The sequence below is a fragment of the Drosophila sechellia genome, chromosome 3L (assembly GCF_004382195.2).
Source record: "Drosophila sechellia strain sech25 chromosome 3L, ASM438219v1, whole genome shotgun sequence".
Classification (NCBI taxonomy): domain Eukaryota; kingdom Metazoa; phylum Arthropoda; class Insecta; order Diptera; family Drosophilidae; genus Drosophila; species Drosophila sechellia.
Window position 1 is genome coordinate 10,966,268 of NC_045951.1, and position 12,333 is coordinate 10,978,600.

A 12,333-nucleotide genomic window follows, 5' to 3' on the forward strand; every position below is an offset into this window, starting at 1 on the left:
AAAATTCATTTGAGGAGGGGAAGTCACGACGGCAGCCAACAAAAAGTACAATAAAATGAAGCAAAACTAATGAAATTATATGAAATAGGAATGTACACAACAAGTTTGAGCTGAAACCAAACAAACACAATTGCCATAAATATTTTCCATAAAGAAAAACAAAACGAAACAATTTCACGGTGGAAAAAGTACACTTCACAATCTGTAAACAAATGCTTTTAAATATTTATGCAGTTTGGGTAATAAATAAATGGATTTTTTAGTTTTCCTGCAAGCGAGAATCCGTGGTCATAATTTTTCAAATGGTCAGAAAGAAAAACAGGAAAATAAATGATTTTGTAATTAAATCAATTAGGATAAACTGTGTAAGTGCTTTACAAAAAATTACACATTTTGTGGAAATTTTCAACAGATTTCAGCAACACCTTTAAGAGTTATAAAATATTATTAGACAGAATGATTTGTTAATTCCGTAAATAAATAAGCCATTTTCTGTTGCCTCACCTCAAAAACGTGGAAAAAGAGATATGGAAAACTTCTAAAGAGATGGCCAAACAAAAGCCTATTAATTATTATGATTGTTATTAACCTTTGGATTGTGCATTACTGGCTGGCTACCTCATCACATGAAAATTTCGAATTTTAATTTCCGTTGCCATTCAAAAAATGTTTTGAAGTGCCCGTGAGTTTTCCAATTCTCGCCGTATTCTCGAGGGGATTTTCGGTTTTTATATAGAATTTTTTGGGGTTTAGTTTGGCACTTAAGAATGGCTTTATTTATGGGCTTTTATCATTTCAACTTTCTCAGGATTTGTGATATGGCCATAAACAAATAATGCCTAATGTGCATTAACTCATAAACAATGCAAATCAGTATTTACGAAAAGTGATTGAAGGAATCGCTTGAGACTCTTGAACTTATTTACCACCACATTGCCACTGGTACTTGAGGCCACTTGGCTCCTCGTGATAAATGGCACTATATATCCATCGATCGCATTTGCCAATGCCCCTCCATTTCTTCTCAGTACGTCAATGAAGACTTCAGTACTCAAGTATCCCAGATACATTTGTCATTTGCTGCCCACCAATTATAAATATTGGGCATGTGTGTGCATATATCATTAATTTATGGAATGTTGTGCTCGATTGACAACTTGCAGTACTTGAGATTATGTACTTAGGGCGATGGCATGGAATGTTTTCAAAGTGATGTGCAAAAAAGATATATAGATATATTTCTAGGCAGCAATCTTGAGTTCAATGCTGCGGATATGTTCGCTTAAAATTATAATACAAGCTTGGATTGTACACATCATACATGGGATGCTTCATAACGATGTGTTTGAAGTGCCATCTTTCAGCGAACAGCGTTAGCAACGAGATTACGTAACCAATCAACAAGGCCACAAAAGAGCTCCAGAATTTTTGAATATTCATTAGGGCCTCCTGTGGAGCAAGTGCCTCCGCCGGCAGATGCTCTATGGCATCCTTGAGCCACTTGGCTATCAGACCTGTGGAAGATGGCAAATGAGATTCATACAGGATTCAAATGCTCCATACTGACCACCCTCCGCCAGATGTTGAATGGAGGCATCTACCCGTGGCTTCAGAGCCGAGTTCTTCTCCATGGCCAGCACTACGGGCATATGGAGCACACATTCCTTCATGATGTGGAGAGCGGATCCGGATTCGTCCGCCACTCGTAGGTAGCGCAGATAGAACTCGTTGTCGTAGTAGGCGCACTGGGCTTTGGCTATGCGAGAGGTCTGCGAAAATAAATAATATTTTAAAAAACTGCTTAAAAAACATATATGTACAATTAAAAAATATAGCCATGACCCTCTTTCAAATGCAAAACAATGTTATCCCACAAAGCCATTAAGTCGCCGGAATACTTTTCATATCACACTAGATTATTTTGCGAACTTGATGAATTAATACCGTTAAATTAAAAATGTTGCCAAATACGCTTATCACATAGATAAGATATTTGTCGTTGGAAACAAGTTGGAACTGGTTTTTGTTTTTCTATCTGGTGGTATAAAGTTCATTGCTACAAAAATGTTGATAACAAGAGCGGTTATAAATCATGCAAGTTTATACGATTTTCCCTAATTCTGAATGGTTGAAATCGAAAATGAATGGTCTAATTAGTCTTATACTAAAATAGTAAATACTGGAATAGTTATGGTATTGATTATTTAAATACTTTAGACTTACCAAATCATCGCTGTAGCCGACCACCTGCATCTTTTCGCCAACTTTTCGAGCAACCTCATCATTGGCATCCAGGAAAAACTGCCTGTTCTCATTTGCTCCGGCAGTTGGCGGTATATGAGATCGCAGCAGATCCTCCAGTGTGTCTATAGTAACCCTATGATCAATATTTAATAAATTATATCTGATATAACTCAAGAAGATACAAATATGATAAGTGCTTACCTGGCAGCTGGATTGGCCAAAATGGCAGTGAAGCTGGCCCTATATGTGGCCACCAAAAGGATGCAGTAGATCCAGTACCAACCAGTGAGAACCCTCAGGGGCCAATTTCGTGGCATTCGTGGTAAAGCCACATATAGGAGCATACTATACGTGAGCAGGATGCAGTTGGCATAGCCATCGAAAAGATCCCTGGGCATCCGATCTCCTTTAGATGGACGATACCGACTGATGGCGATGCGAAAACTAATGCGACGATAGATCTTTGGATCCATGGGCACGCTGCGATTTGGTCGTAGGCAGCGAAAAAACTCAGAGGACACATTTCCGTTGATAATGGCGTTCAAGAAACTGATGGCATAAAAAACAGTGCCCACCACGAAAAGGGAGAGCAGAACCCCCGCCCACATTCCAGCGCTGAAGGGCAGGATGAATGTCTGCCAGGAGTTGTCCGTCGAGGATTCCGGTGTGAGAAAGGTCAGGCATTCGAAATTATGCGGCGCACTTAGCTCCACCAATTTTAGGTACACCTGGAACAGATGCAAATCCCCAATGGCAAAGCGGGCACTGTGCGCAGCCTGTCCAGATTAAAATTTTAATAAGTCAACAGTTTCGGTAATGACATATCCTAATCACATTCCAAGGACTCGTTTTAAGACCCACTTACCACCTCATCCACAAGCATAGAGTCAATGTGTGTCCCATTCTGTCCATATAAATCCGGATTACCACCTCCATAGGCAGTACCATCTAGCTCCCAGTCCATGTTCTCCGTTTGATTGGGCTTGTAGTAAACGGGCTTGAAGTTTAGTGCCTTGCCCAGGGCATTCATAATCTCAACCTCGACTCCTTGGAAGCTCTTGCTCGCATTTGCCCATAGAACCATGGGCACGTGCTCGGAAATGGCCACTGGCAAAGACGTTCCTGCAAGATTTAATAATATTTTAAATAAAATTTTAATAAATTCCATATATAGCAACTGTAACTCACCGAATAAGTTGCTTGTTTTGTCCGCAAATAAAATCCTTCCATTCACACCTTTTCCCAGCTCCCAATTAACAATATTCTTCATTACTAAAACGCCACTCAAAATGCCCGGAAATGCTATGGTAGAAATGGTATACCTTTCAAAAAATAATAATCAAATTTAACAACCATATTTAAGGGGTATTGCTTAGTTCACACACTTGTTGTCCAGCTGCCTTTTGAGGAAAATGGCACCGATAAAAACGCTCCATAGGTGAATCATATCGCTATCAAAAAGTCGCGAATCGTATAATAATACAAACTTTTTCTGCATATTCAAAGATCTATTATCGTATATATAGCCAAGAAATCGTTGCACCTGCCAGCCATTTAGGATGGTGATTACATTCAGTTCACAATCACTGGATTTGATGGCCTTAACAAAGAGTTCAACTTGTTTGGATGGTCGCTGCAGATCCTCACTTTCATTGGTACGCATCACAAAGAAGGGTATTACTCGTCGACCCACCGATTCGAAAAATATTCGATCGTATATGGGATAATGCAGATCATCTGTGATAACAGCAAAGCATCTCTTCACATTGGCTACCCACAGGATTTTCTGTAGCAATATTTTCAGATGCATCTCGTAGCTACCGAGTGGTGAATGGTTGGCAATGGGAATGGGAATTGAAGTGGCCAACGCCAGGGATATGTTAGCCACAATCAGAATCCCCAGACAGCGCATCCTTTCGCCGCCAAACGCAAACTGCTGGCCACTTGTCCGTTCCGGCAGTTCGTTAACCTGTTTACCGGAACGAACCCTCCGAGTCCTCATTGCATATGCAGATCTAATTAAACTTGTCCGAACTCCGTGAACCGGGAGCCACCGGACTGTCGGTCGGTCAGTCAGCCAGTCAGCCAGCCAGTCAGTCACTCATCAACCTGATTTACTCGCATTCCGAGCTTCCAGCGGACACAGGGTTAACTAATTAAAGTTTTGCGGCCCAGGGGTTAATAAGTTTAACCAGATAATGTGTCCAAGGTTGCAGGGAAACCCTTTTTCATTTGGGCGCTGTAATGATATATCCTCAAAGGAGTTTTTACTGGCTACCTTTGGCATTTTATGAGATTATGTTAAATATGGGTTTTTTGTTTTATAAGCTACATATTTTGGTTTTATAGCACAAACTATATAACCAACTTTGAAGCAACATAATTATGTAGCTGTTGTGTGTTGCCTTACGAATTTAAAGAAATAAAGTTCAAATGAATATATATACCTCATAACACATATAAGGATTTATATAGAAGTCTTCTGATTAGTTTGTGATATTTTTGTGATATACATCCCAACCTGTCTACCAGATATAGTCATCCGCTGTAACCAAAATAAATGACCTATATCCTAAGCCGGATGACCTAATCAAACAGACGATCAATCAATACCTCTACCACCCGACGATAACCTCTTCCAGCCAAAAAAGAAACCAACTCACTCAAGAATCACTCAGTGCGAGAAGAAACCCATGTGGCAATCATGGCATGGGTCATTAAATTCCATTTAATCGCTACGCCACTGATTGAGATCTGTGGCGAAAGTTGTTACTGCCATCCGATGTTGTCACTAATTCGATGACTGCCCAACGACCAGACAATTGGATCAGACCAATTTATCATAAGGCCATAACTAATCCGTCCGTCGGTCTTCATTAGCAGAGTCACGAGATCGGAGGACCGACTGACCACTGGATGATAGGAGGTTGAGTACCGTCGCTGATGAGTTGCTGCAGTCGCGAAATCAGCAAATTGCGATCATCCGCAGTCAAGGCTCGGTCCACGCTAACGATATTGTAATGCGGACGACGACGTGTCACTGGAGACATAAGACGCAGTCCGTCCGTCCGTTCTGTCCAGTCCAGTGCGGTCCGGTCCGGTCCGGTCAGCCGATTAAAGCGCCCAGAAGCCGCATTCAAATACCCATTAATGTCAGCTCAAGTCAGCCAAAGAGTCGCAGCCAATCAGCCTGCGGATGTGATGGGTGATGGGATGCGGTGTGGGCAGGTAACCAGTGGCCAGTTACTTACTCACCATACACCCTAGCCATATATCCATTCCCGTTGTTCTGCGCTTTATTGTCGTGTAATTAACTTTTTCCGAATCGTCCGGATTTGGAATTGTTTGCACATAATTGCAATTTAATTATTTTCTCTCGCTCGTTTTCCTTTTCATGTTTTTATGGATTTATGTTGGTCGCGCGGTCTGCTGGCCATTAGCTTGGTAACAGGTAACACCAGGCCCTGCGACCAGAAGACTAATGCCAATATACCGGGCTCAGAACCATAACCACCAACATCCACATCCACATCCATCCCGAGTCCAAGCTGGCAGGCAGGTAGGTAGCGCAGAAATCGATTTCGGACGCCCCCGGACCGCTTCCCATGTCCAAGTGTCAGCCGGTGCCGGGTTTATTCGCTGGACCGACACTGAGAGAAATCGGGAGAGGTCTGGATTATAATATATTTTATTTAATAAATAATACATTTATTTTGAATAAACACGAAAGATACATGTCAAATGTTTGTTATATATTTTGAGGTATTTTATCTAAAGTAACTTTAAATAATCCATTCTAATTTACTTTCTTAAAATTCCTAAAAAATAGATGTATTAATATTATTATTATTTATTATTATTTATTATACTGAGAGTATTAATTTTAGATGCTAATTTAAGTATATGAATAAAAACGTATAGAATGTATTATAATGATGTAAGTTATTAGAGATATAAAGATATAATATATAATATCTTTATAATAATATATGTATATATTTATATAATATAAGCATAACAAGTAATTTTCTTTGGCTTGGGAATGTTAAATACTCATAAATTAAATATTTTAGGCTTTCTGAAAGTAAGTTCTTAGAGCTATAAGGATATAATTTATAATATATTTATAATAATATATATAATTATATAATATAAGCGTAATAAGTGATTTTCTTTGGCTTATAAATGTTAAATACTAATAAATTAAATAATTTACTCTACTATTTTTTCCAGTGTAGTTCCTAACGAGTGCATCGCATGCGATGGGAAGGCAGAAGAGAGGTAGAATCAGGGTCCAGCCGAGTGGAAAACATTTTGCACTTTTATGGCCCAGATTCACTTGGTCCACGATCCATGGCCAGAAATGGAAGCAAAAACAACAGCAACAACAACTGGGAACTGGGCTTGCCGTTGTTTGCATTGACACATTTTCTATTTTTGTTTTCCTTGGGAGATTTTCTCAGCAGAATTTATGGGTTCCTTGAGGTTTCCTCTTCGGCTGATCCCCGTGCACATGAGAGTGCGAGGACTCGAGGATTCGGGGACTCGTTCATTCGATATGCTTCTGTTTTAATTCCTAAAAAATATTTTATGCGAATTTGGCAGTTTATTGTTCTCGGCTTTGGCTAACAGTGTGAAATGTAACAAATTTTCCTCATCATGTGCGTGTGCGTGTGCCGGTGTCCTGGGAAATAATTCAACAGTTTTCCCACCTTCTGTTCGTTCGGCCGGGCAAGTTTTCCTCTTCAGCAGCAATTTTCCACTGATTTATTGCCCCAGCTGTGGTCCACCGACCATCTTTATCTAGCTGCAAATGTGTGGGAGTTTTCTTGTTGTTCTTCTCGTTCCATTTTCTTTTCTTTTTTCAGCGAGTTAAGCCCTTCAGTTACTTACAGTTTACAGGTTAGGAATGATATATATTATCAAGTCCAACGAAAGTTTCACTCTAGTTCATTGACAAAGTTCGGTTCACACGCTGGGGAATCAAAAAAAAAAAAAAGAAATATATGTACATATTTATATATCTTCCCACTTCTGATTAGTGAATCAGTTTGGAACTGGTTTAATATGCAAATCGAATTTTGCCAACTTTATTTATTTTTCGTTTGATCAATTTACGCGTGTCGCTGGCTAATTTATTCTTTAATTGGAACATGTCGATGACAATTTATGTAATCCACTTAAAATATCAATGCTAATTTAAATTACACTTCTGAACGGATGTTTTGATCATCTGTTTAATGAAGTTGGCCTGAGGGAAAACAACTGAAAATAATTATGTCATAATACTAAAGCTTTATGTGCATAAAGTTAAGTTTAACTTAAGTTTCAATTTAATGAGATGAATACTATGTGTTTATTTTGAGATATATCTAGCTAAGCATAACTATGCCATAACATATTTCTTATAAACATTATGACAGTTTAGTTTAACTAGCAGAAGAAATGATTTTTGTTTATATAAGCCTGATATGGCAGAATCGTCGATATGGTCACTAATCAGCAATAAGTAATAGTGGTATATATATGTACATATGCATAAGTACATATACATAGACTACATATACATACATATGCACCGAATCTAATCAATCTGTATGGCAGACAGTATTATCTGACCAAACTGGCGACTATTTGAACTAATTTCATTATCTTAATGAGGACGTTATTAAATTATTCACGTTTACCAAACGTTCCATTTTCCATTCCATTCCATTCGGTTCAAGTCGATCCAGTTCGATTCGATTTGATTCGAGTCGAGTTGACCACGTTGTCCAATCAACGAATCTATGCACAAACAGCGCACACGGGTCGTATACGTATTCCGGCTCCATTCTACTATATTATAGATAACTGTGCTTGTGTTTGTGCTCCATTGAATAAAACTTAATCAGCATTTAATTAAATGCACAGAGAACAAGGCAACTGCCATGTGGATGGGCGGGGGTTGCGGGGGTGTCGAAAGGGGTGGCTGGGTGGTAAAAAGCGATTTCGTTGATTATGTAAATCAATTGAGCAGCGAGATAAAAACGCGTATTTTTTTTCGCCTCCCATTTCGTTTTTGCTTTTTGCTGATAAATCGAAATCGTTCTTTGGCATTATTTTCCGTTTTTCTTGTCTCGTTCCTTTTGAGCGTTTTTTTTTTTTTTTTTGTTTTTTACTGGCGGCTTTCACTGGTAATTGTTTTTTATATAATCACTTTGTCCGTCGCTGTTTGCCTAGCATTTCATTCCATTCCATTCCATGTTATTTTATTTCATTTTATTTTATTTTTCCGATAGAACCATTGTTTTGTGCATGTTTAAAGCGCAAACCATGACAGCGAGCCTCTTTTTATGCCCTTTCGAAAAAGTGTTTTCCACTTTTGAACCCTTTTTGAAAATTTATTTTCAAATATATTAACAAATTCTAAAACTCCAATGTGTTGTAAATGTAAAGCTGCACTTAGTTTAAACAAATTTAAATTGTTTATCTTAAAATGAAAGTGTATTTTCAACTTCGTTTGATCCACTACTCTTTAGCTCTTGTTTTTATATAACAATAATGGAAACTAGAAAAGTGCTTTGATTTGCAAAATTGAGACGGGTAATAATATGCGCTCAGTGGAGTCCAGATAAATGCCCCAACATACATACATACATATACATACATATGTATGCAGATATATATATAAACATATATATGTACATTTAGATTTAGTGCTCCATTGAGCAAATTGTCCACAGGCTAAGCGTATAATTTCAGACAATCCATGCAAATGAAACTTTTTAAATGGATCCGCAAATGGACAGTTGTCAATTCGTTTGTTTGTTTTTTTGTTTATGTGCATAATGTTGTCCAGTGGGGCAGTTACATAATGCCACATTATTCAGAAGTGCAAATTCTTCTTGTCAGTTATGAAAATAAGCAATGTAGAATGGGTATGTAATTGCAATCAAAAATGTTTCTAGAAAGTTCTTTAACAATGTAATAGGTGCTTAAAAAGTTTAATTATTTATATTTATTTTTGGGTATTGATTTCTTTTTAAGTACTTACATACAAGACGAAAAGTATGCTTATCACCTTGTGGAATGATAAGTTCATACTTCCGCAAGGAAACAAAAAACTGAGTCATTGTTTGATTTTCAGAACTCACATATTGAATTGCTAAAAAAGTTTGCATGGCAACACAAAACCCCAAAAATTGTGTCAAATATTTAAATAGATTTTTTGTTTTGCCAAAAATTATAATTGCTCTGTTTTGCTGACATTTGTTTTGATTTCCTAATCAGCAGTGAGTTGCATGTTTTCCATTCGATTTTTTTCTCTAGGTTCAATGTTTCGTATCATTTTTCAAAAACGCAAACATGCAAGTCAGTGAGATTAGCATTGAATGCAATAATAATTTCTATTGCACCTTTCCTTATTTTTTTTTTCCAACCTACGTAGCTGGTTTCTAATTGAACATAGAATTAAATAGAAACGTTATTTCCAGAACGATTTTTCGCATGGAAACAGAATGTTGAGTCAGCGTCAGATGTTCAATAAAGTTGAATATAAGCTCCAAAGTTTCGGGCTATACGTAAGTGGATTTCACCCAGGGAGTATTACTTCCACTCACTGCTTATTTTTTTTTTTTTTATTTATTTTTTTTTTTTTTTGAGGGACTTGGCTGACGTGTTTTTCAGCACGAAGCCAAGATGATGAAATTATTAAAGTCGTTTTAGCAGAGACAGCACACATCGCGTCTGACTAATGCGAAATCGGTTGCTATGGGCCACATTTAACTAGGAAACTTAACTAGGACTGATGCAATCCACTGGAAATCTTGAAAAAAACCTAACCAAGGAGATTAATTCCACATAGAAGTTAGCAAATTTCTTTATATTTTGTTTTTTTTTTAAATCATTGATATATGATCACTTCCGTTGAAAATGGCAGTGATTCACAAAAAGAAAACATAATGATGAGTTTTTCACGTTACCATTATCTTTCTTAAAACTTCATGTATATATGCATATATATTTTTTAATTATATATTTGTATTTTATTACCTTCATAAGAGCTAAATTTTTAATAAATAACTCTTTTTTTCTTTTTTTTTTTAATATTTTTTTTAATTTTTTTTTTTTTAATATTTTTCTGCAACAATTGAAAAACCTGTTGAAAAACACACAGCGGATGAGCTTATTCCCAGATTCTTTTCCACTTTTCCACTAAAATGGGAGGCATGAAATTCGGGTGACACACTTTCCGTATCGCAAGCACTTTTCTTATCGCTTGCCATCGAGTATCATATTTACCCAATGATCTAATCAGTGAGCCATAGCGCTTCTTTGTTCCCCCCGAAAAGTTGCAAAAGAAGCAGACACTTTGTCTACGCGATTCGGGACATGTTCGTGTGTGGATGATTTGGAAATTGGCGGGTGGAGGGCTGGTGGGTGGTGCAGGGGCGCTGAGGAGCTGAGGAACCACGCCATTTCAGCGTATCTGAAGTGCAAAATGCTCGCGATAAAACACGCGACCTTGCCCAGTCACAACACACACACAGCACAAAGAGCCATAAAACGATGGAGTAGAAGTAGAAGTTGAGCTCCACAAACATACATACACATATATATGGCAACATGACGCATATTTCCCTTAGCACCGTTAAATATCGATTTAATATTCTGCAAATATATTTACACAATGGTTGCGCGGCTCACCTGTTACACAGTTTGGGCTAGAAAAATAGCGAAAATATCATTAAAACCTATGATACCTATGTGCTATTCCATCTTATAATATTGCAATGTATCTTTAAGCTTGCCCACAGATTATCTGTAATTAAGTAAGATTTATATTTGAAATGCTCGTTTTCCCACTTTGAACGCAACTGTAGTTCTTCATACATATATGCACAAAATCAGTCAGACGAATTGTCGTCGTCGATGTGAGTTCACCTGGGGCTAGATAGGTTTGCTGGGGGGAGGCAAATGGAACCACCTCACAGAGGGTGAGAGGGAGAGAGCTGGCTAGCTAGATAGATAGAGAGAGAGGGCGAGAGTGGGACTCTTTGGGTCAATACTGGTTGCGAAAACTGTTGACTGATACTTAGACGGTCGCAAATTGCCTTGTTTTCGTTATCGCTGTTGCTATCGTATTTAACATCTGGTAGACAAACAGGCGACGGAACGACCTCCATTGCGAACCGATTCCAAGTTATAGGCTAACAAAGGTTGCAGTACCGCTAGTTTACAGAATCGCCGTTATATAACGAACGCATTTCATCGTTTCTTTCAGCTAGAATTTAACGTTACTCGCGAATTCGCTACAGTTGATTACATATTAACATACACAAATTTAGTAATGCATTTTTCTATTTCGTAACGGTTTGGTGAGTTAAACAAAAAAAAAAAATAATAAAAAAAAATAAGAGAAGGACCATCCATCTATTAGCGCTACTATCTGACTTTTTCCAGCACCCATCTATTTCAGTACTTTGTGATCGATGTCAAAACATCGGCGACCTCAGCGAGAATCGAGTGACAGCGGGAGATTTTGGAAAAACCCAAACATTAACTCATTGTGGAAAATTTGAGGATAATTTCGAGGTCTCAGGTATAGCTCGGATACTCGAGGGCTAGGAAAACCAGAACCTGATGAGCTAGCTCCTGGCATCAGGTAGAGTTAATAGGACAGGAAGGGCGATTTTTAGGGGCAGGGGGCACTTTTGGGCTGATGAAATCATTTAGGGAAATCTTTAAAAACCGTCTGGTCGCTTGGAAGCAATTCCATTTCGCTACGCTCTGCATAAATTACCTTCATCGAAAGTTCGAGTCGAGCGACACTCGATATTGCTATTTGTTGTTATGCTAAATCTATTCAGGTCTTAATTTAATTGATTTACTGCGACATGACCCGGGAAGCGAATTGCAGCTTGGTCTATTTTTGGTTATTTGACCAAAACCAACTTCTGACCTCGACAAAGTCGAACTGCTTGAGCTCTCGCTACACTCGGAGAAATATAGTTACAAAATAGGATTAAAATATTATGCTTACAGGTTTTTTTGGCAGTCACGCTCTCACAATTTTTCTTAAATTTTTCTAGCATGTCTAAGCATTGT

At 38.0% G+C, this 12,333-nt stretch overlaps 1 protein-coding gene across 1 annotated transcript; it reads right to left on the reverse strand.

The window, feature by feature from the left end:
- Positions 1 to 204: 204 nt before the first annotated feature.
- On the reverse strand, positions 205 to 4,590 carry LOC6605252. Its single transcript, XM_032717510.1, has 7 exons — positions 3,630 to 4,590; positions 3,433 to 3,566; positions 3,110 to 3,366; positions 2,446 to 3,020; positions 2,224 to 2,377; positions 1,568 to 1,769; positions 205 to 1,514 (listed from the first exon to the last, which is right to left on the reverse strand). Exons 1-7 carry the CDS (start codon positions 4,244 to 4,246, stop codon positions 1,261 to 1,263), a joined length of 2,193 nt encoding a protein of 730 aa, XP_032573401.1. The 5' UTR covers positions 4,247 to 4,590; the 3' UTR covers positions 205 to 1,260.
- Between the last annotated feature and the right edge of the window lie 7,743 nt (positions 4,591 to 12,333).

Coding starts and splice junctions, on each gene's coding strand:
- LOC6605252 (XM_032717510.1), bottom strand. CDS start 4,246: ATGAGGACTCGGAGGGTTCGTTCCGGTAAACAGGTTAACGAACTGCCG. Junction 3,567..3,629: donor AAAAGGCAGCTGGACAACAA/GTGTGTGAACTA, acceptor ATTTTTTGAAAG/GTATACCATTTCTACCATAG. Junction 1,770..2,223: donor TCGGCTACAGCGATGATTTG/GTAAGTCTAAAG, acceptor TTATTTTCGCAG/ACCTCTCGCATAGCCAAAGC.